At 40.4% G+C, this 25,374-nt stretch overlaps 2 protein-coding genes across 3 annotated transcripts in view; one reads left to right on the top strand and one right to left on the bottom strand.

The window, feature by feature from the left end:
• Nucleotides 1-274: 274 nt before the first annotated feature.
• On the bottom strand, nucleotides 275-8,166 carry LOC139458770 (N(4)-(beta-N-acetylglucosaminyl)-L-asparaginase-like). The gene is made up of 8 exons (XM_071240189.1): nucleotides 7,960-8,166; nucleotides 7,406-7,544; nucleotides 6,671-6,800; nucleotides 5,630-5,720; nucleotides 4,601-4,681; nucleotides 3,654-3,745; nucleotides 2,151-2,255; nucleotides 275-1,219 (listed from the first exon to the last, which is right to left on the bottom strand). The coding sequence occupies exons 1-8, from the start codon at nucleotides 8,078-8,080 to the stop codon at nucleotides 1,064-1,066; spliced, it is 915 nt and encodes a 304-aa protein (XP_071096290.1). The 5' UTR covers nucleotides 8,081-8,166; the 3' UTR covers nucleotides 275-1,063.
• A 1,651-nt stretch (nucleotides 8,167-9,817) lies between these two features.
• The window catches only part of LOC139471293 (peptidyl-glycine alpha-amidating monooxygenase B-like), a 41,506-nt gene continuing 25,949 nt past the window's right edge, over nucleotides 9,818-25,374 (top strand). For both annotated transcript variants that reach the window (XM_071253607.1, XM_071253598.1), the window contains exons 1-6: nucleotides 9,818-9,995; nucleotides 13,768-14,059; nucleotides 22,021-22,084; nucleotides 22,493-22,583; nucleotides 23,366-23,454; nucleotides 24,281-24,358. In XM_071253607.1, coding sequence (XP_071109708.1) covers nucleotides 13,868-14,059; nucleotides 22,021-22,084; nucleotides 22,493-22,583; nucleotides 23,366-23,454; nucleotides 24,281-24,358 — 514 coding nt within the window. In that variant the 5' untranslated portion in view covers nucleotides 9,818-9,995; nucleotides 13,768-13,867. The remainder of the gene's footprint in view (nucleotides 9,996-13,767; nucleotides 14,060-22,020; nucleotides 22,085-22,492; nucleotides 22,584-23,365; nucleotides 23,455-24,280; nucleotides 24,359-25,374) is intronic.

The raw sequence follows: 25,374 nt of genomic DNA, 5'->3' as shown, positions 1-25,374 counted from the left end.
CTTACATGTCAGAATACATCAAGTGAAACACAGCATACCGCGCCATCACCAGAAAATGCATATTAATGTGTCATTCACCTCCTATCCTGTTGCAGTGTAAAATGTCAGCGAAGCATAGATATCATTTTAATACATGTAATGGCCTTTTTCATATTCATGGACTTGGAAATGGCCACCACGTGTGTGTCAGTTTTCAAGCCACCATCACCTGATGTAATATCCGCAGTTGCTGGCTAGATGTCCGTGTACAGTATCCAGTTGTAGCTGAAGTGTGTTTTAATATGAGAAAAAAGAAGAATCATTGATGCAGTTCAACATCCGTGCATTATGTTTTAATATCCCTTCATTAAATCAAGAGGAAGTGAGAGAGAGGGGGGGGGGGGGGGGTGTATAAAATCGGAGACCAGTGACTGTTATGATCACAAATCAGCAAGGTCATGTCCTAACTTCCGGTAGAGAATAATCGGTTGAGGGAGACTCCAGTCTCGGTCTCGTTCTTCGTCAGTGTTGTAAGGGAGCAGAGGTCGACATACGACCCTTTGGTCAGCTGGTCGAAGTGACCAGCATAGTGCTCCGGGTGGCGGGTGGAGAGTTTAAGTTAAATCTTAACATATTATTTGGCAATGAAGTTTCACTTTAAACTGATGATTCTCGTGATAACATCACCATGCATCCTGGGGATGGGAGGCACAAGGCTCCAGGGTGATGCAGAAAGCTGTAACGTACAAACCACGCTGGGCTCTGTCACTTCATATGAGGCCGGAACATGAGCGTCACACCCTGGTTATATGCTGGTGCCAGGGGCCTGCACCCTCGCCTGCACCCTCGTCTGTACCCCCAGGTCCCGGCCCCTGTACACGGTGTACGGGAAGCGTCACACCCTGGTTATGTGCTGGTGCCAGGTGCCTGCATCCTCGTCTGCACCCCCAGGTCCCGGCCCCTGTACACGGTGTACGGGAAGCGTCACACCCTGGTTATGTGCTGGTGCCAGGTGCCTGCATCCTCGTCTGCACCCCCAGGTCCCGGCCCCTGTACACGGTGTACGGGAAGCGTCACACCCTGGTTATGTGCTGGTGCCAGGGGCCTGCACCCTCGCCTGCACCCTCGTCTGCACCCCCAGGTCCCGGCCCCTGTACACGGTGTACGGGAAGCCCTCATATGTCTCCCCGGTCTTGGGGTCGGTGTAGCTCGTGACGGAGGTCGCAGCGCCAACGTTGCCCTGGAAGAGGATACTGAATCTTGAAACAATCTCACTGTGTCATGGCGGATTCTACAATGTCTTTGCAGACAGATCGAACGTAAATAGTCATCAGGGGTATATTACCTTCCCATAAACAGTTTTACCTCAAGTCTGGGGTTATTACCTCTATTTCCACAGTATTACCTTCATTCTGGGTCTATTACCTCCATATACACAGTATTACCGTCAATCAGTGGTATATTACCTCCATATACACAGTATTGCCGTCAATCAGTGGTATATTACCTCCATATACACAGTATTGCCGTCAATCAGGGGTACATTACCTCCATATACACAGCATTACCGTCAATCAGGGGTATATTACCTCCATATACACAGTATTACCGTCAATCAGGGGTATATTACCTTCATATACACAGTATTACTGAAAATCAGTGATATCTTACCTCGATATCCACAGCATTACCGTCAATCAGGGGTATATTACCTCCATATACACAATATTACCGAAAATCAGTGATATCTTACCTCCATATACACAGTATTACCGTCAATCAGGGGTATATTACCTCCATATACACTGTATTACCGTCAATCAGGGGTACATTACCTCCATATACACAGTATTACCGTCAATCAGTGGTATATTACCTCCATATACACAGTATTGCCGTCAATCAGTGGTATATTACCTCCATATACACAGTATTGCCGTCAATCAGGGGTACATTACCTCCATATACACAGCATTACCGTCAATCAGGGGTATATTACCTCCATATACACAGCATTACCGTCAATCAGGGGTACATTACCTTCATATACACCGTATATACCGTCAGTCATTATTAGATTATTTACAGACTGCTGCCATATAGCTGGACTATTGCTGATTGCGGCATTAAACAATAAACAAAACAAAAACCTTCAATAAGGGGTATAGTACCTCCATATCAACAGCAATCACGGCAAACTCGAACATTTCCTTCTGTCCCAGCCTTCGTCGGATGTCTCTTATCACCTGGTCACAAGCTGCCTGGGCGCTGCTCCCCTAGGGGAATAAGCAGTTGCATGGAAAGTAGTACGTATTAATGCTGGTCGAGTGGAATAATGAGTTGCACAGAACGTAGTACGTATTAATGTGGGTCGAGTGGAATAATGAGTTGCACAGAACGTAGTACGTATTAATGTGGGTCCAGTGGAATAATGAGTTGCACAGAACGTAGTACGTATTAATGCTGGTCGAGTGGAATAATGAGTTGCACAGAACGTAGTACGTATTAATGCTGGTCGAGTGGGATAATGAGTTGCACAGAACGTAGTACGTATTAATGTGGGTCGAGTGGAATAATGAGTTGCACAGAACGTAGTACGTATTAATGTTGGTCGAGTGGGATTATGAGTTGCACAGAAAGTAGTACGTATTAATGTTGGTCGAGTGGAATAATGAGTTGCACAGAACGTAGTACGTATTAATGCTGGCCGCGTGGAATAATGAGTTGCACAGAACGTAGTACGTATTAATGTGGGTCGAGTGGAATAATGAGTTGCACAGAACGTAGTACGTATTAATGTTGGTCGAGTGGGATAATGAGTTGCACAGAACGTAGTACGTATTAATGCTGGTCGAGTGGAATAATGAGTTGCACAGAAAGTAGTACGTATTAATGCTGGTCGAGTGGAATAATGAGTTGCACAGAAAGTAGTACGTATTAATGCTGGTCGAGTGGAATAATGAGTTGCACAGGACGTAGTACGTATTAATGCTGGTCGCGTGGGATAATGAGTTGCACAGAAAGTAGTACGTATTAATGTTGGTCGAGTGGAATAATGAGTTGCACAGAACGTAGTATGTATTAATGTGGGTCGAGTGGGATAATGAGTTGCACAGAACGTAGTACGTATTAATGTGGGTCGAGTGGAATAATGAGTTGCACAGAACGTAGTATGTATTAATGTGGGTCGAGTGGAATAATGAGTTGCACAGAACGTAGTACGTATTAATGCTGGTCGAGTGGAATAATGAGTTGCACAGAACGTAGTACGTATTAATGTTGGTCGAGTGGAATAATGAGTTGCACAGAAAGTAGTACGTATTAATGTTGGTCGAGTGGAATAATGAGTTGCACAGAACGTAGTACGTATTAATGCTGGTCGAGTGGGATAATGAGTTGCACAGAAAGTAGTACGTATTAATGCTGGTCGCGTGGAATAATGAGTTGCACAGAAAGTAGTACGTATTAATGTTGGTCGAGTGGAATAATGAGTTGCACAGAAAGTAGTACGTATTAATGCTGGTCGACTGGAATAATGATATGTATAGATAATAGTACGTAATAGACATGCACAATACTTCCATTGCAGAGAACACTATGTGCACGTGTGCCATCTCCTCTTGTCATGTTCCAATGCTACAAGTAATTTACCTTGCCTACCACCCAGTACATACCTGTTTCATGAGGCACACTGTGTGGAAACTTGGACAGTATTTGAGAATCTCGTCACCATCGCCGGAACAGCAGGCGGCCCCTCCCTCGTTGTCTGGAGCGAGTGAGTGAGTGAGTGAGTGAGTGTGCAGAAGTCACTAAGCCCCCTTCAATTAGAGTACATGTTGTTTAACACCATATACAGACAGTACTATTCCAGCCACATAGCCGAGTTTGCGCCAGGCAGACCAGCCATGACGGTCTAAGCAATGAAGCCATGCCGCGATGAAGCGCAATACTCCAAGACAATACGCATGGGAGACTGGGAACTTGTTATTCCCTGGAGCCCCGACGGGTTCCGAACTCGACTGACTGTCTTCGGACAAGGTCTGTTATACACTTCAAAGCAATACATGAAGAATACCCTGTCACATCCGGCTCAGCTCAATAGGTCGTCCATGCTTGACGTAGACGGGTAACTATGGTTATCGTAAGATCGGGATCGGGTGTTCAGGCTCGCTTACTTGGTTGGTGCATCTTATCCGAATTGCTCATGATATCAGTCACTGGGTGGTCTGGTCCTGAGTAGATTATTTACAGACCACCGTCATAGTGGCTTGAATATTGCTGAGTGCGGCGTTCAACAACAAATAAACAAACAAACAAACCCCCGCTTGGCCAGGCAAACCAATGGCTGACAGCATGAGCAACTGCGGGGCATGAAGACAAACAAGCAGACATGTACCCGTCTTCAGTTATCTATTGTAATACGATAAATGCCGTCACCCCGCCAATATCTCTCTCTTCACAAATTTCTCCCCCGTCAGAGCAACTGGATTAGACAACCTTTGAGACCCTAAAAGAGCATATGGTAGCGAAGGGTTTCGCAGTATATGTCATTATAAAGTAGATGTGTAATACACTGGCTACCCAAGGATGTATTCTACCTGGATGGAGGGGTAGGTCTCACCTGCGTAGAGGCCGCACCCCGGTAGAGCGCTGTCTCCCACCCTGCCGGCGCACTTGTTGCTTTTACCACTTGTTGTCACACCTACAAGAGACACACGCAGGCTGCTCTCACATCTAATCAGCTTTTGTTTTGAAAATCGTATTAAATAGCTTTTATTTTGTGGCGAAATAATGTTGGACCGATTCATTAAAGGTAGACTAGGCTCGGGTCGACTGACAGTCCTCATTAGTCTCATGCAATGAGTCACTATAACCATGGAGCTTAGATCACTTTGTTAAGACAGAATAACCTTAACGTTTATATAGCTAGCCATGCTGAATTGAACCGTACATTGCTGAGATAGCAATAGAGCTGGGGACTTCTTTGGAGATATCATCGATCAATTTATGGATAACTTGAAACACAGGCTTCATCAGGAAAGCAAACACGCAAATGCCATGTATTTAGATCACCTTGCATGTGTTCAAGTTCCAGCAAATACATCTCTCCTAGGCAAGGGAGACATAATGTAAAGTCCAGTTTCCACCCTTGTCAAACAAGGTTGGAATTTCTGGGCTCGATCGTAGCGCCACCAGTGGCTATTATAGTTTACGAGTTATGTCCCTTCTATGTCCCTCCTATTAACCAATCAGATTCCTACTCTCATATCACTTGCATTTGCTTCAAACAAAATGGGGCGCCCTGTCAAGACGATCTGATCGATAATCAAAATCTATTTTGTAATACAGTGGGACCTACTGTGGGAAATGCATCAAATTACGTGAGCACCGTGATTAAAAAGATGAAAATATTTGTAAATATCTGTTAATGCCGAGTAGGCGGTACACATGCTTTGCATATCCTGCAATCGACCGATATCTGCACGGCAGTTTACGAACCGGATGTCGATTTCGTTATATGATTTTGATTGGCCTTACTGTTACACCATAATTCTAGCCTAGTTCGGCAAGGGTGAAATTGTCCGTTAACTCCCTTGCCTCGGGAAGATGCAAGAGTGGCGAGCGGAGACACTGGAGAGTCGGGGAGTACCTGCACAGATGTTTCCATCAGATAAGGCGATCACACCCAGCGTATCGTTGCCCCGCGCCTGGTCATCACCACTTGATGGGGAGACTGGAGCCTGGGAAGGGAAGTGTGGGAGAGAGATTGAATGGGTGAGTGGTGTTTGTGTAGCCACCGACTTGTATAGGTCCATAGTGTAGCGTATGGGTGTGTGTGATGGGATGAGTGCGATTTAGTGTAGGAGAGTGAGTTGGGTTTAGTGTAGGAGAGTGAGTGGATGAGGTGGATTAGTGTAGGAGAGGGAGTCCGTGAGTTGGGGTTAGTGAAGGAGATTGAGTGGGTGAGTTGGGTTTAATGTAAGAGGTTGAGTGGGTGAGTTGGGTTTAGTGTAGGAGAGTGAGTGGGTGAGTTGGATTTAGTGTAGGAGAGTGGGTGACTTGGGTTTAGTGTAGGAGAGTTAGTGGGTGAGTTGGGTTTAACGTAAGAGATTGAGTGGGTGAGATGGGTTTAATGTAAGAGATTGAGTGGGTGAGTTGGGTTAAGTGTAGGAGAGTGAGTGGGTGAATTGGGTTTTTATGTAAGAGATTGAGTGGGTGAGTTGGGTTAAGTGTAGGAGGGTGAGTGGGTGAGTTGGGTTTAGTGTAGGAGAGTGCCTGGGTAAAGTCAGGAATGACAGCTCAAAGTCGGGGGAAAGTGATGCAGTAAACCTCACGATTAGTACTGTACTGACCCATCACAGATCATAAACTGGGTGTATCTGAGATTCGAACCTTTGATCACAGGTTCCTGGAACGTCTAAGAGGCGCAACTCTGTACAGCGAATTGGGGCGCCTCAGAAAATGGGGCAACGGTGGTCCCGAATTGTGCCGCGGAAGACTAGTGTGTTAGTGTGTTTCATGCGGCTTTGCGTTATGGTCTTGTCCTATATGGATCATAATTTTATGTAGATTTGTTTCCAAATAATTTCCCAAGGATTGGGAAAAACAATCCCCCGAGGCAACTCTTGAACTATTCGGTAAAACATGCCAAAGAGGTTAATCAATTACTATAAGTGACGATAATACCAACTGCCTGCATTAGCTGCGCGTCTATATCGTGTCCTCTCTGTGCAGCAAATGCTGTCGTCCCGCCTCCCGTCAGCATGTTGTGTTCTGAGTAGTTCATGACGTCGGTGGCCACTGAGATAGCTTTGGACACGCTGAGGAGGACGTGAGAACGTTGAGGGAATGTCACAATTCAACAGTCTACTGTGTAAAGGTTTTATTGAGATGTCAATGGTATATTTTTCAGTCAGTAAACACTATATATAGGCTACATGTAAAACGTACTGTAAGTACAGGTGAAGGAGAGCCTTGAAGACCCGGGTTAGAATAGGTTTTCAGCAACCAATGCTTGTCGTAAAAGGCGACTAACGGGATCGGGTGGTGCGGTGTTTAAACTACAAACAAATAAAACAGGTGAAGGGTATTTACAAAACGCTGCAATTGATAGAACTTCCTGGCACTGGTCCGAATAAACTAAAAGGACTTTCGTTTACATTTCGGCAGTTGGGTAGAGAATCTTACATATAGGGGTATATGTTTTTATTTACTGACCAATAACGAGTTCCTGTGACAAATATGCCTTTTCCTTCTCGAACGTCTGCGAATTTGGGTAATATTTTTATTTCGCGTGGATACTCAACTCACCTTTAAAATAAGGCTACAGTTCATTTGGGTTTACCATTCCCCAACATTGAGTAGTAGGTATAAATATTCAATCGAAGCCTACACTAGGAGAGATAAAAATAATGGGATTGTTTACCCCTGTAGGCCAGTGACGGCGCCGAAATCCAAGTTGCACCCGTCCATGATAGCAGCGTCTTGCTCCAGATAACCATCCTTGTTCCGAGGTCCGCCCCTTCCAACAAGATAGTCCCCGTAGCTGGCATCGTCCTCAACCACTGAACGCTCGATAAAAAACACTCATCGTCAACACAATGCGTAAAATACACGACCAGTATTACCACAGTCAACATAAATAACGTCATCTTTCACATTATTATTATTGTGTTGTTCTTCTTCTTTTTGTTATGTTATTACAATAAAGACAGATGTAAAACGTCCACTATGCAGAAACATGTCAGGGTTAACCATGGGTGATTTATGGGCGCTTCATCAAGTATGCCGATGAAAACAATTGTAGACGGTAGTTTACTAATTTGGTATGGTACCATATTCCATGTATTTATCGACATTATACTGCTAATTATGTCATTATCAGTTATATGCAAGCCTGTAATCACGAGCAGCGACACTGACATGAGTTTCAATCTAGAAGTTCATAGAAATAATTAGTAAAAGCGCTTGTAAAATCACCGTTTATTCCACATTTCACAGCATCCACGCAACTGCATCCTCCGCACGCGAGTTTGTCCCCGGCAGTGAGGACCGGTTTACTGCTGAATGCCCATGTTCCAACAACTATTGTTTTGCTCATTGTGGTATCAAACGGAATAAACCAGACGAATGTTAAACAAGATAATAAACATATATATCTGGTTATGACTTCATGCAGGAAGTTCGTCAATGGATGCTCCCTTATTACTTCCCCTGATTTGTCGCACATATACTAGTTTCGTACAACACCTTTCATCAATGTTGGAAATATTTTGAATGGAAAGTTACCATGCTGTTCTGTGCATGGTACATGCACACTGCTTTTCATTAATTCATCCACATTCGGGTTGGTAATAAACTACATGTATTATATAGGAACTACTCACGTCGTTTTTGAGAAACATAGAACAGCATATTCTTCGTTAATTCAAACTTACAAGGTTTTAAATTTCATGCAGAACATATGCTTGCAACTATTTTGATGAAACACATCACATTTTCATGTACAGTTTATGGTATTTTGTATATCTGCTTTAACTTGCACTACTACAATACAAAGTGATAGTCCTATACTCTATTTCAAACGCACTTGTTCGGAAGGCCTCGCTTGTGTTTTGTGAAAAAAGTATCAATCGGTAGATTATCCGTTTTTGAGTATACTGTAGACGTTGTAGATCATAGTTGCATGGGCCGCCGTTCAAATGACCGGCTGATGTAGAAGGTAGTCCAGTCCGCCCGTGATGTTATCATAAACACTGTTTAATAAAGCTACAGCCTACATATTATTGTTACTACATGGGTTATCTCTTCACGGGTGAGTATTTGATAGATGTGTCTATCTCGCGTCAAATGGGGAAAGCAGATTTTTGCTTTTTTTAATGCATTTTGTGTGTGGTAATATAACAAGAAAGTGTCTGTAAATTTTAGTACAATTATAATATACAATTGTGTACATACACATATTTTCAATCCAATAATGCCACTATGTCGGCCTAGAGGAATAATTAGCATTGCCGGATGTCAGGTACTTCAGGCCCTGGGGTCATGTCACCTTGCATATAATCCTATAGGAGCTGTCTCGTGACGTCAAACCTGGAATCGACTTTACAAGCAAAAACAATGAAAGCAGTCAGCCGTGGCTAATTTGCTGTCTGTCTCCATCGATAATTAGCTGTAGACTGCTGGTATTTATTGGCAGTATATCACGTGTGGCTGTATTAACTGTTCACACCTGACAGGTAATTGTTCACATAAACAACGCGATATTGTGACGTAACCGGCTGTCACGGATGATACGACTGTTCTCGCTAGTTATCATACATCTCTTGTATTTGATGCACTCTGTTCAAAACGTTGGTAAGTATTTTTATTTCTGCTTCGTTAGTTAATATAGTTTATATTCTTCTGACGGACCGTCATGTTTAATGTATAAACTTTTACTTGGCAAATAAAAACAATGAATGGATATCCTAGTTTCTTACTGCCTTTTATACTAAAACAAAAATCAGGTCGGAAAGACGTCCTTAGATAAAACTTACTTTTTACTACGTAATATACTAGGAAGATAAATATTATCCTTTATATGATAACGAATTTCCCTAGTGCCGCGTCATCATTTGGTGAAACAGATGTCTGCTTTTTCACCTCCCTCGCGAAGTCACGTGAGGGATGCATGTTAATATTACATACCCCCCCCCCCCCCCCCATTTTGAAAGGCAAAATAATTCACTGTATCTTTTAAAACGATGCAAATGACCAAACGCAGATTCCCTGAGAGTTACAATAGATAGGTGTTAGGTAAATACGATCAAGTTCAACGTTCTTAGGAATTGTGGGAAGGCGGAAGTGTTTTTGTTGAATCATGGGAATCCGTGATTTTCTGCACGATCAATTCACCGTAAACTAACAGCTGTCACTGTCTATGTTACGATCTCACCAAGCCGATCCATGATAAACTGAACACTTTGACAAGCATGACACTGTCATTAACCATTCAAGGGAAAAAACGATAACAGGTAAAGCTTGCAATCTTGTTTTCGTTTTAATAATATGATCAAACTTCAGACCACTGCGGAATGGGGTAGTGGTCAGTAGAATTGACGTTGTTGAGACTATGGATTTGAGTTGTTAATAGAATAGTTTAATGAATATGCGAGTAAGGCCTCAATTAATTAGATAAATGACAACGATTGTCAAACATGTTATAGGAATAGAGACATGTAGCAACGTGTTCATCTCGTACTGTAAAGAACTCTTGATTTAGTTCATCATGTTGTTTATGTCTGGAGGTTCAGTTTCACGTCGGTGTTTGTGACACTATCTGATCATTTAAACTTCGGTAATGAATATGGAAGAACAATGATAACGTTGGTAAATCATGATCTTGTCCTGAGGCCTCGAGCAAAACAACTGGCTATTTGACAGTGCCTACAGAAATATTTACATAGAGTTGATCAACAATAAGTTTACCACTGGTATTGAAAGATAAAAGCTAAGTATTCTGTAAGCTCTATAGCTTTCAGCAGTCATGATCATGTGTAGCAGATACTGCCACCAGCTGTCATACTTAATACTTTTTTTTATTGTTTGTGCGAAAACCTGTTCATGCAACAGTATCTTTTTAATGCAAAAACAGACAAATGATTAAGTTCACTTTTGTGACAAACCTGTTTCACAAAATAGTGTAAATTCTAGTCTGCCTGCAAGTTTGTAAAGACCTCTTATATCAGAGCTGTTTTAATGGTTGCAAATTATAGTGACACTATAAGACAACATAGCAAATGTACTTTATTATAGTTATTCACCTTTAATATACTTATTTTATTTCATTTAGTGGTGAATTTGATCAAAATGTCTGGTCCCTAAGTGTTACTATTATTCAAGTACTTCCTCAATCATAATTTAAGATCTTTCTTTCTTTAATCTTTGTGTACAGAATGTCACGTGAGATTGTTGAGGCAGATGTACAACTTCTGCAAGTTTCTATGTAGCTATTTGTTATTGCCATCATAAACCCTTTCAGTGTCCATTGAGTAAAAATGTACAATGTATTCTTTTTTACCTAAACCAATCCTCAAAGTTTTACCCAGGTAGCCATTTTGCATGTGTTGTTCTATTGTGTCAACTAAAGGCTATACTTCAGGAGCCAAAGCAATTTCAGAAGGAGCCAATACAAATGTAAGATTTGTTTGTTTGTTTAATACCACACTCAGCAAAATTCCAGCTATATATGTAAATAATCGAGTCTGGACCAGACAATCCTGTGACTGACATTATGAGAACTGATCTAGGCAAATGGGATATGATAACATGCATCAACCAAGTCAGCATGTCTGACCACCTAATCACGATGAAGACCAAATGAGGCTTCAGATTCGAAGACAAAATATCCAACTTTGATTTACTGTATTTTTAGCACTGTGTGTGAGGTGGTGCATATTATGCATGCAAACAATGAGTTTTCAATTTGTTTTCCAAAGTGGAAACATAACCACTCGCATGGACAGAGCGACAGAGCGACAGGGAATAGCAAATCAACAGATGAATCAAATTACACTCTCTGGGCATAAAAAGTGCTCAGTGTTTATCTGGCTTTAAGTTATTAACCGACTTCATTAATTTTATTGACGATTTCATTCAATATTATGAATTCTGATTTTAGTAAATTATGTGTAAACTGATTGAAAGTTTGCACTATTAACAGTTATTTATACTCTGGAAAAGCGTGCAGCTTTTTGCTTCAGAGGGGGGTGTAAGAGATTGATTTTTCCGCTGAGAAATGCAAGTACAGCCTGTTTTCTCCGTAGCGAGGTATGAGCAATTTATTCTCCAACTGAGAAATTTATTTCTCTCTAAGGTGGGATACATCATATTTTATCAAGATCACGTCAACAAATCGGATCTCGTCTTTCGGACATGGAGAGATGTTAAAATCATTTATGACGTCATAGACAAAGGTGGATAACACTTGACCTGTGTGTATGATATTAATTATTCAGGCTATGTCACATACAGCAGAAAATAAACATCAGAAGCAATCCAAATATATGTCTTTGATTACTCTCTGTGTGAAAAAATGCTTAAACTTTTAGGAAAACATGACCTTGGCTTTAAATAGTCATCAGTGTCAGTGGACAAATTGGCTCTGACATTTTATCAGTTTTAATCTCTTATCATTTCTTGCCCAAGGATCTTTCCAGAATCAAAATATTGCGTCACAAATTGAAAAAAACCGATAGAAAGTATGACGGTTGAATCACTAGTTTTATCAAAATCAGTCAAATACAAGAGAAGCCTGCCACAATTAACCAGTGTAGGCAACCTGGATCTGTTACTGAGGGTCATCAGGTCTTGAACACAGATGAACCCAGGAACAACCCTGCTGACCTAAATAATGTTGTTGTTGCACATAAAACAGGTTATGCTTCTTGATTATTCAACCATTGATCTTTCATCCTGATAATCAGTTGTGAACATTTATACTGTCCCCTAGGACCATTGATCGCTCATCCTGATAATTGGTTCTGAACAGTGATACTGTATGTGACAGCTGGGTGATTGTCAGGCCGTCGTACTCCATGTACACCAGCACTGTACACAGCCCTACAAACACATGACAAACATAGCCGGAGGGACGTGGCATGTCAGAGTGTAGATATTTGATGACTGTCTGAGTGATCCAAGTTTTTCAACATATGACATGTATTAACGTGTTATGGGGATTGCGTGCAATCTGTCAAGAGGGGCTATTGTTTCAATCATGGATATATCATGGGCAGTTCGAATGATAATGTAAAAATTCTATCATGTCTTAACTTGGCAGGACTAAAGTTAAGGCAGCATCGCTCTAAGGGAAAAAATATTGTGATACAAAATCCCAACTCTCTCAAACAGAGAAATTTTGATTAATTTCTTTTCTGTTTTCAAACTTAATGGTTCATTGATCATAAAACCAGGAAACATCTGACAATGTGTCCTGTTATCTCAGCATCATCCAACAGTTCAAGGCACACCATGCTAGGATCAGGTGGTTGTTGGTTGTTCACAGATTCTCCTGATAATGATACTTGGTCTGTCAGCAATTTCTCAAATTTCTGTCCCTCGAACCTTTAACATGTATACCAAATTATTCATACACTGATCATCATCAACTTATATTAAAAATATAACTCAAGGTGAAAACATCTTCTCTCGTGTAAGTAATACTTTAACACAGTTTCTTCTATTTGTATGTAATCGATCACACTCGGCCATGTTTACATGCTCTGTTGGCAAATTCTGAGATCACCTGTAGCCCGGCTTTGTCTTCCTGAGTATGCATTGTGTTGATTATTGATTATAGAGTCGAGTTCTCCCGATCATTTGTGAGTGAAGTGTTACCTGGTATTAATCACGTTAATGAGGGTGGGTGGCTGTGGTAATGCTGGAATATTTCTGACTGGCGTGAAACAACATACGTCAACTCACATTAGTTCAGTTGGGGCCAAAACTTTAGGTTCTTCAGGCCTGAACTTGGCTCTGGGCTTCATTTTCAGTAGATTTTACCGCAGTGGAAACTAACATGTTTAGTCTACTAGTCCTTATAATGATAACATATAGAAAAACTCTTAAAAATGGTAAATTTCTACTATTCCTTATGATACCTTAACTTTTGGGCAGTTTGGCAAGGGCTACAGGACATGTGTCAATGACTAAGGCTGTTTTAGTGTTGGGCTATGAATTTGTGGCTGAAGTTGCAGACAGTTTGTATAAAAACATGTTTAATGGCATCTGTTACCATGGTTGCAGGTTCAGACAACAGTGCGCAGCATCCAGTGACAGACATTGACAGGGAGAGAGGACAGTCACCCACCCAACCTCGATATCTTCCTCCTGTCCTTGTGAAGACATGTCAATACACACGTGCGTTATTCCCGCGGTGTTGGCTTGTGTTGTAGCAGTGATTGCAGGACATAGTATCGGTGCTGAAAATGTAGCACATAGTATCAATACTGCAGATGACAGCCCAAAGCCAACTGATGGAAAGGTGGTGGACACGAAGACGATGGAGATAAAGATGAAGGGAGCACATCCATCCTCTGTAAGTAGTGCCAGTATTACACTGAAGTTGACTTAAGTTATATCTTTATTCAACCATAGGAAAAGTTAGAAGGAATGGGTCCATAGTCAGAAAGAAATGAAAACATTAGTGTCTTGTAGTGTAACCATAGAGTTCTAGATAATTTTTGTCATTAAACAATATATCATGTGACTAGCCACGGGTCCGGGTAGGCCTGCATGTACCCAAGTTAATTGTCCCAGCCTTATTACAAACTGATATATATTTCCTCTATTCTACAGACATGATCTGCTATAGAGGTGCCATCTCCCTGATGGTGAAAGTTAGTCCTCAAGATAATGTCACTAATCGTTCTGGAATGTTTGTAGTCTCCAACTAGCAGTCATTTGTTAATTTTGAACACTGTACTATGTTAATACACTAATAAATACACGTCAGGAAATATATTTCTTGGCGACTGTGCTACATGAGGTGTATGGCCTATCCTGACCTCAGTCTGTACCAAATGCAGTCAATTTGATTGTTATATAGATGTCTGTCCTCATTTAGAACACTGAATAAAGTGTCAAAATTCATATGACACCATGAACCTGGAGACTCTTAAAATTCCTTTTATTAAAATGCCGATGGCACAGTTGATTTAAGTTCCTTGTGTCTTACCCTTCCATGTTCCTTCTGACATTTTGGTTTGATGTAAAACAAGTGAGAATTTTATTTTCCACAAGAAAACTGGAAAATGAAAAATATATGAACATGCTTAATGAACAGGTTTCAACATTTTACTTTTCCTTTTAAACATTTTTCTGGTGGGCACACTTAAATTCCAACAAAAATCTTTATCAGTCTCCTTTGCACACGCGAAAAAAATGACATAAAAATTGATTATAGTTACAAACAAGAATGCGTATATGTTTTATTGTCTTGCTAAAGATTCATAGCATGGAGCGACTGCTTACAGCCCATTGTGTGTTGTGAACATGGTGAATAGGAAAACTTATTACTTTCTTTATACGTAGGATTAGTGGCTGGTAAAACTGAAATACAGGCCTCAAAGTTGTGACTGAAGCACTCGCCAATGCGACCTAAATTTCAATTTGTCCAGTCAAAAATTCAGAGGTAGCCAAATGACTATCTTGAAAAATATTTTGTGTGCTACACATATGTAGACACAAAAATAAATAACAGCTGATCTTGGAAAACACATCTGCTAATAATTGTACTCGTAAATAATTCCTCCTGCAGTCGACATTGAACCGAAATACATAAATATTAATAAGTATTTTCATTTAGTTGACAGTGCTCATTGGATAAGCAAGGATATATCTATATAATCTAGTAACATAGACTGCATCATTGCTCAAGTCACAAATAACAAATCAAGTAGTTTCCACTAATATACAATTCTAGACTAGTGCTATGACTTGTAGTTGTACATACTATAATAGTTATTTGATAAAAGATAAGTTCAAACGCATCGGGCTACCTACACTGTTGGCTTGACTTCTTGATTTTTCCATTGGCTACCTGGAAAACAGTACTGGTAGCCATATGGCTACTTGGTAAAAATGTAAACTTCGAGACCTGAAATGATGAGTATACTGCTGCTCACGACAGATGCATGACTGCAGTCTGTTCTGTTGGAGATCTGTTGACTTTGATAACAGTTTGCGTGTATCTTTCTTTATCATATAATGGGTAGGTTTCTCGGCAGGATAAAGCCAACAGATAAAAACGATATCCGTTGGGGTCATATGCGGATAGAGATGCAAATATCAAAGGTCAAGTAGGGACTACTTTCAGTGTTTATAAACAAACATGGCGTCGCACTTGTCATTCGGCGATCGAGTCAGAATTAACCATCGTGAATCTGGATAAACTACAGGGATAATTGCTACAATTATTTAAAAAAGACAGTCTTATATACTGAAAGTCAGTGTCGAACTGCGACGTAACTAAGGCATTTTATAAGTTTGGAGATATAAATTTCGAAACAATTTTGCGAGGGCACTAGGCCTAGCCAAGCGGGATCAGAAGCCATATCTGTGCTTGTAGACCTCTGCGGCTTGAAACCTTTTCCACAAATAAAAATAGTTGGGTTTAGGCGAAATATGTATGAATTGTTACCTTGTTTCGTATTGGCGCTGTGTATACATCTGACTACACTTCTTAACGTTATGACAGAACAGGCCGACTGTGAACAATCACTGGCCGTGATGTCTCATAGACTAGGGTTAGAGTAGCTTCCCTTTGACAAAGGGCAGTTACTCTAGCGGACAGACCGATGGATTGTCGCGAAAGGCAAGTAAAAACAATTGTTGTTTTGCGTATATGTTGCTTCGCCACTGTATAAGAAACAGATTTCAGTTTGAACTATATTGGCTACTGTCACTGTCCGATTGACACATCACCTACCCTGTGACGTAATAAATATCAATGCGCGCATTCCAGGAAAACTCGCAATGTTTAGGTAATGTTTGTGAGTGAGGGGAAGCGATTTTCAAGCACAGAATTGAAGAATGACATTATATGATAAAGAGGTTATCACGCTTGTGTGTTTAGGGAAGGTAAATATCCTGTATTAGGAATAAACACTATGTATTTAGCTCGCCAAGGCTCGCTAAATACAATGTTTATTCCTAATGCAGGATATTTACCATCCCCAAACACACTCGCGTGATAACCTCTATAGATGGTTGGTAGATATGGGGAATTGTCAAGAGCTGATTGTCAGAGGTGGGTCAGAATCCACCTGGTTCAGTTAATTTACTGTTTGAAATTAGGCATGAAAGTCAATTGATCAAGGGACCATGTACTAACCAGAAACCAAACATGGAGGAGATCCCTCGATTCAAATAGTGCAAACCTCAAGGATCCAGGACCCCTTAGATTTCAAACTTGTGTGTGCAAAAAAAACATGGTATTTTTGGAAGATGAAGAGTAATGCCAGGTTATAGCCATGGTCAGACAGAGTATGTTTTAACTGTGTATCCTGGTCGTCTGTTAAAGATCTTGTTTGTTTGATGTTTAACGCCACACTCAGCTCTATTCCAGCTATATGACATCGGTCTGTAAATAATCAAGTCTGGACCAGACAATCCATGATTGACATCATGAGCATTGATACACGCAATTGAGATACGGTGTCATGCATCAACCATGTCAGCAAGCCTGACCCCCCCAACAAGCATTGAAATCTGCATTCATTGGAAATGTTACCTTGCATGAGGAATGTGTTATTTGACTTCACAAAGTAATAAGACTCAAGTTTAAGATCAGACAATATTTTTTTTTTAATTTTTCAATTTGTTGACCCAGTTCAAGTAATTATGAAAATGCAGTGCCAAAGAGTAACCTAGTTTCTTGCCAAAACAGATCCCACTGGGATTGAAAGACGAAATAGCAGTGAAGATTGTTATATTCTTCATAAGTTTAGAGCTAAATCATAAAAGATATAAAGTTTTATATCAAACAACAAGCAGTAATTATTCTGGTTGCCAAACTGGTGGGACCCTTCCATAAGAAGCTTAGGGGAAAAAGACACCAACTTTTTCTGGAATAAACAGTCAGTCTGAGACAATGCTTCTATTTATGATCCTAGAATCATGTGACTGTGGTCATGGTGGAACCCTACAAAGATATGCTAGATTGAATCATCGATTCATCATTATCATCATCATCATCATCATCATCATCATCATCAGCAGCAGCAGCAGCAGCAGCAGCAGCAGCAGCAGCAGCAATTCATATGCATTGTGACTGCAAGAGGTTACTTGGGAACTGACTATTGAATATTCTGGAATTTTGTATGGAGACTAATTATTTTATAACTATTATTTTCTGGGACAATTTTTATCATAAAATGTTAGCCAAGTATCAAATGATCGGTACCTCAGTGGATTGGCTCAGTCACGCAGCATTACAAGGTAACACCACATACACATTCTTCTGCATGTGAGAGAGTTCAAATTTAATGTCGCATCAGCATCATTTCAGCAACATAGTGACAGTTCTGTATCTTTAGAGTTTAGAACATTCATGTATGTAATATGACTAACTAAAGCTGACATTTGGGAGTGATTTCTATCTTTACTCCTACAGTAATATTGCATCAAACGTGATGATAAATCAGTGTATCATTAAGCTGTAATAATTTTGTGACACATTTAAAATAAATGTGCCCTTGTTCAATACATTGATTTATCATAGCAAACATTTTTCTACCTGGGAATGGGTGTAGTATGTACCGGTATGTGCTCACAGCGGCAACACATGTTGGACACCTGTCAGTAGCAGCTCCAAAATCAATATTTTAACAAGGAGTAAATGATTGGGATAGTGATTGTGATAGTGACATGTGTACAATTCAGTATTTCATGTTTCAACCTGTTTATACTTCCCTTAATTTCAAACAATAATGAGAAATATGATCATGTTAAACATACATATTCTACCTTTCTGTGAATGAGTGTGATGGTAAATTAACACAAAATAACATCATGATGATGATGATGATGATGATGATGATCAGCGTGCGCTCAACAACTATTCTCAGCTCCCTAGGGTGTATACAACCCAAGCTGCCTGTTAAACGCTATAGAGTTAACGACCACATTGCCATCTCATCCTACCGGGTACCCATTCACTGCTGAGTGAATAGAGACACATTTTGAAAAAAGTCACCACAAGGAGATACATGTGTTGTATGTATTTCAGTGTGGGCCAGCACCCAATACAGGGAGGATGCAATATAATTTGTTTATCTCGAAGATCATGGTTAGGTCATACCACCCTTGGTGCATTTCCATAACTTCTTACATTTCCGTTAACGATCAGTTAACATCCAGGGCCCCAACATGGCGACAGTCATACTTTCCGCCTGGAAAGTTGTTAAGAATAAGGGTAAGGCTGAAGTAGAGAATTTTTTCTTGATTGATGCTTCTGAGTTCAATATTTTAGTGACATACAATATTTTAGTGACATACAATATGTTGCCATGTGTATTGCAGGGCGGCCATAAGGTTTGTTGCATTATATCATGATATGTATTTGCAGGCCGAGCATGTTTATCACTTCCAATACCCCATGCTCACTATGATATCAGTCAAATACAGTTCAAAGTTTGTTTAAATCACTCACTGACTCATCATCATGTAAAAAAAGTGGTTATTCATCAAGTTTGAATTGAAACATCCACATTAGTGATAGCCTTCAGTCAATGCAATATGTCACAACCAGTGACAGCTTTATGATTTCAACAGTATCGCCCTATCCCCCAAGGCTTAAAGATTGTAAACACTTATACATCAATTCACAATTTCATTATATTACCTAACTGAAAGTCAAGCGCTGATGTCCTAGCATTTTTGTCAGTCGGCAGTCGGCAGTTGTCTGTTGTGCATCGTAAACATGTTTTCAGAAACCACAGGGCCAATAGAGCCTAATTTCATGTACCGTATTCGACCCATTAAGCGCCCCCCCACCCCGAAAATTTATATAGTAATTATTTTGTTTTAAATGAAAATCGTCCGGGAACCGAGGTTTCCGGATATTTGAAGTCCGTATAAGCGGGGCATGACTGTATTCTGTTTATTTTAGATATTTGTGACTTTGAATATTATGCACAGAAAAAAATTACACCATACCCCTTCAGCGAAGTCCGGCAAACGAACGGGTCTTGAGAAACTTCGTCAGCACAAATTCGAAATTTGATATAAAAAAATCACCAGACATGTTAATTTACCGTTTAAATTGTATTTTTTGTTCAGCTAGGCATTGTTTTATATCCAGGGATTAAGATTACCTTGTGCATTTTCTTGTAAACTAAGCCGGACACAGCAATCAGCTGTACACACGTTTTCTTGGAATCTACCGGTGATTCGGTCAAGACACACCCAATAATATAACTTTACAGGATTTTAAATGCAAGGATCAGCAAAAGTTGTATCTGAAACTATTTTTTTATCAGGAATAATATATTCCAATATCTTGTTAATTTAGATGCAGCTTTTACTAAACATATTTTAAATTATAATAACCCTAAGCGAAGCAGCTGAGCGCTATTGCTCAGCGTTATTTTTTACATGGAACCAGTCTGACCAGTCACCGTCGATGCTCCCGTGCACGTGATCGCTTGATTGCGAGAATTACGTGTTGACATAGAATCGTCCAACAAAAACAAATATGACTTTTAACGAATCAAAGTATGGCATTTATGATATATGTATCCATTCTCTGTCGACTTAAGTTCGTTTCAAGGCATCAATAGCGGTATTCTGTTAATAACAGTGAGTTGTGCGATCTTCCGATCGCTTCACACACAATTTCGTCGAAATTATTTAAAACAATATTAAAATGAATTTTGAATAAAATTAATGAAATAAGTTACAAACTAAAGTCCAGATATACAAAGAACACTTTTTATAGCCAGACAGTGAATAATTTGCGAACTTCAGTATGGATTTGTTGACATGGTATTTCCGGTGTTACGTGCTCACAGTAATGTCTTTCTATGGGGGAAAATAACATCAAAACTCATTAATTCGTGTATAATGTGCACCCCCTTCTACACAGCTGTGTTTTTTGGAGAGGAAAAGTGTGCACTATTCTCAAGAAAATACGGTAAGGCTTACTGATGAGTTTACTCTGAATTGGCCCCAATAAGTGCCCACCCCTTCTGTCTTCTTTTAAGCGCCCAGGGCGCTTAATGGGTCAAATACGGTACTTGCTCCACCAATGACCAATTTTTGCAATAGGCTCGAATCGGATTTTCAACATGGCCACAATGGCAGCCATATTGAAAAACCTTTTCATTTCCATTACTAGGCCACTTTCGTTCAAGATGTAACATAATTTGGTACATGTGTAGTTAGTAATAGGGATAAATTCATTAATGTTTCATTATAGTGAGCTTTATTGCAGAAATGCTTCCCTATTTCATAAAGCATGTTTAGCACCAGAGTAAGGCTATGTATGTGGAGGAAATAGTTTATGTATGTGGATAAACAGTTCCGTTATTCTTATACTCCAGCTCTCTCTGTTGTACGATGCGTGTGGCAACATATGGGCCTTGTAATGTAGATGGAACAGATGAAGAAATAATTTGTGGCTGTCAATGAAATGTGATTTATGATATGATCTGTTGGCATATATTGCTATTCATATTTTAGGTATCAAGTCATTATTTGTGTACACCACATTAATAATATGACATGACAATGAATGGTTTAATGATATGTATGCTGATAGGACCACCCAGTGTCAATATTGGCCTGCATCAGTGGATGAAATTGGTGCTGCTTGAAACTGATACGTGTCCCAATGATATTCATTGCAAGATCAGTTACTAGATTGAATTTCATCATAAATCTGTACGAGACTCTGATGACTTGATTCCAACTTCCTCGGCTTTTCATCGTAAATCTTAACGAGATTGATGACTTGATTCCAACTTTCTCGGCTTTTCATGGTAAATCTTAACGAGATTGAAGACTTGATTCCAACTTTCTCGGCTTTTTATCGTAAATCTTAACGAGATTGATTTCTTGATTCCAACTTTCTCGGCTTTTCATCGTAAATCTTTACGAGACTCTGATGACTTGATTCCAACTTTCTCATCTTTTCATCATAAATCTTAACGAGACTGATGACTTGATTCCAACTTTCTCGGCTTTTCATTGTAAATCTTTACGAGACTGATGACTTGATTCCAATTTTCTCGGCTTTACATTGGCCCCAATTAGTCTGTCTGACCATCAGTTAATAAAGGTGTTCAAATTTGTTGGGGGAATTTCAGTTACACCTCCAGCTATTAATCAGGGTAAAGACCTTTGAACCTTCCAGTAGAAGCTATTATCTTTTTATGGGTAAAAGATTGCCAAAGTCCATTTTTAATACTGACATGTACATCGTGGTTTTTTTCCATGATGTCCCCGTGTTGCACGTGTTGAGTGGTCTACATGTGCAGGATGTGTCTTGTGTTTCAGCCGGATTCCTACCTCTGTTCAAGCTACAGTTTGGATGACTTGGCTGCGGACGAGAACTACATCGGTCAGTGTGTCATACTACATAACATTGGAAAAAGTATTCTTTTTTAGGGAAGAAAATATATATTTGCTCAGCTTTTATAAACTGAATGAAATGGACATGACGAGAAAAAAAACCATGAGCTGTGTTGTGGATGAAAAGTGTAGATTTGTATCCTATTGTTGATAAAATAGTATTATGAAATAGTTCGCCTTTTAGGAGAGTCCCAACCCTGCTCATGTGTAATGGTCAGTCTCCCAGGGAAGCTGCCTATAAACATTGACTTCACCCACATGTGTATGTGTGTATACACATGTGTATGAGGATGTGTATATATATTCACACGATGGTGAGGTTTCAGTGAAACATTGAGTTTACCGTGTTCAGTATTGATCCTTATAGTTATACTTTGGACATTTGATGGTGTTCCAGTTCAGTTTGAGGCAATGGCGGATGTGAAGACAGCTCACCACATCCTGCTGTATGGCTGTGACGGGGAACCGGCCAGAGACACGGACATATGGTAGGTGTGCCCCTTCATTCTACACTGCCCAGAGAGGGTAAGGTCAGTGGATTGATTCCCGGCTGTGTCATACCATACACCATTTTTGTTTCTTATACCTATTATTCTGAAATTTTCAAAACTCTCAAAGTGCATATGCTTTGTTGTCTGTAATATTTCACAAGGTTCATGGCCAGAACTCGTGGAAATGCAGCGGTTGAAACTAACAGTTTTTGTCCACTAGTCCTTGAAATAAGAACATATAGCTAAACCCTTCAAAGGGCAAATGTCTACAAGTAGACTATTATGCAGTTTAGCAAAGACTACAGGGCTATTGACAACGTTTAACGCGGAAATTAAACATGAAGTTCATTGAGCCATATCCAAAGTGACATGCTGTATGTTCCAGGAAATGGGAACAATACCCTGATAACCCACCCATGTGCACCCATCTGCTCACTCACTCACTCACTCAATCACTCACTCACCCACCCACCCACCCACCCACCCACCCACCCACTCACTCACTCACTCACTCACTCACTCTCACTCACTCACTCACTCACTCACTCACTCACTCACTCACTCACTCACTCACTCACCCACATACTCACTCACTCACTCTCACTCACTCACTCACTCACTCACTCACTCACTCACTCACTCACTCACTCACTCACTCACTCACTCACTCACTCACCCACATACTCACTCACTCACTCACACTCTCACTCACTCACTCACTCACTCACTCACCCACTCACTCACTCACTCACTCACTCACTCACTGTTTCTGCCTGTAGGAGGTGCCCCGCAGTGTGCCGGGGCATAGCGGAGGAACAGATCATATTCGCCTGGGCCAAGGCTGCTCCACCCACACGCCTACCTAAAGGTGAGGTTTGTCATGAGTTGATACCTTTCCCTCAGTTTCACTATCAAAGGATCAAATAGTTGACGTACTGAGCAATAAACCTCATGTACAGCTACATTCTCTGTAATGTACCGTAAAGATACTTTCGTAATCACATATCTTCAGGGCTCTTTTAAATTGGTTAAAACCACAGAATCTTCATATCCTTGGGGTGAGATGTGACAGGGTTAAATTAGTAACAGATAAGTATGTAAATTAGTAACCATCATGTTGAGTTTAAGATATTAAGGACACCTTGCAACTGTCAAAATTCTTTTAATGTGCATTATGCTCCACTATTATTTTCGTGGTAATCATGATCCTGCACCAGTTAATTCATCAACTTTTGTTACTGAAACATCAACTTAATCTTTTCATTTGCAATAAAATGCCTCACATATATTTAATATTTCAACTTTGAAGTGTAAAATGAATCTAGCTGACCATTTTGAGCTCTGTAGAGTGTTATTATCAGATATGAGTTAATTAATTTTGGAAGTGAGGAAAGTGTGGATTACACCAAACAGAAATCAGAATCTTGATACACTATGTAGATACATGTTGTTTAACAGTCGACTAGCCCGAATCTGTCACTTGACACCATTATTTGTAGATCTGTCTGTTAATGTATGGACTTTTGTTTGCATGGTTTTCCAGACCAAATTTGTTTTAAATAGACTCCGACTCTGGAGTAGAGGTTTTATGTGTAGCACAAGTATAAATAACACAACTTGTTGAGATGGCACAGTCTGTTGCAATATGCTCTGTGTGTACCTGCAGATGACGGTGTATGTTGTTGTGTTGACAGATGTTGGTTTTCGAGTGGGTAGAGCGTCTTCCATCAAGACCATAGTGCTACAAGTACACTACAAGCATAAGTTCAGTGGTAAGTCTCTCAATACATACCATCTCCATGACCATTGAGATCCAGGTTGGAGTAAGTCTCTCAATAAACATCCCATCTCCATTACCATGGAGACCCAGTTTAAAATAAGTCTCTCAATAAACGTCCCATCTCCATGACACAGGTTGGAGTAAGTTTCTCAATAAACGTCCCATCTCCATGACTCAGGTTGGAGTAAGTCTCTCAATAAACGTCCCCATCTCCATGACCCAGGTTGGAGTAAGTCTCTCAATAAATGTCCCATCTCCATGACCCAGGTTGGAGTAAGTCTTTCAATAAACGTCCCATCTCCATGACCCAGGTTGTTGTAAGTCCCTCAATAAACGTCCCATCTCCATGACCCAGGTTGGAGTAATTCTCTCAATAAACGTCCCATCTCCATGACCCAGGTTGGAGTAAGTCTCTCAATAAACGTCCCATCTCCATGACCCAGGTGGGAGTAAGTCTCTCATTAAACGTCCCATCTCCATGACCCAGGTTGGAGTAAGTCTCTCAATAAACGTCCCATCTCCATGACCCAGGTTGGTGTAAGTCCCTCAATAAACGTTCCATCTCCATGACCCAGGTTGGAGTAAGTCTCTCAATAAACGTCCCATCTCCATGACCCAGGTTGTTGTAAGTCCCTCAATAAACGTCCCATCTCCATGACCCAGGTTGGTGTAAGTCCCTCAATAAATGTCCCATCTCCATGACCCAGGTTGGAGTAGGTCTCTCAATAAACGTCCCATCTCCATGACCCAGGTTGTTGTAAGTCCCTCAATAAACGTCCCATCTCCATGACCCAGGTTGGAGTAAGTCTTTCAATAAACGTCCCATCTCCATGACCCAGGTTGGAGTAAGTCTTTCAATAAACGTCCCATCTCCATGACCCAGGTTGTTGTAAGTCCCTCAATAAACGTCCCATCTCCATGACCCAGGTTGGAGTAATTCTCTCAATAAACGTCCCATCTCCATGACCCAGGTTGGTGTAAGTCCCTCAATAAACGTCCCATCTCCAT

The sequence above is a fragment of the Haliotis cracherodii genome, unplaced genomic scaffold (assembly GCF_022045235.1).
Source record: "Haliotis cracherodii isolate W230 unplaced genomic scaffold, xgHalCrac1.p SCAF_1, whole genome shotgun sequence".
Classification (NCBI taxonomy): domain Eukaryota; kingdom Metazoa; phylum Mollusca; class Gastropoda; order Lepetellida; family Haliotidae; genus Haliotis; species Haliotis cracherodii.
This window is presented reverse-complemented; position numbering and strand designations above follow the sequence as displayed.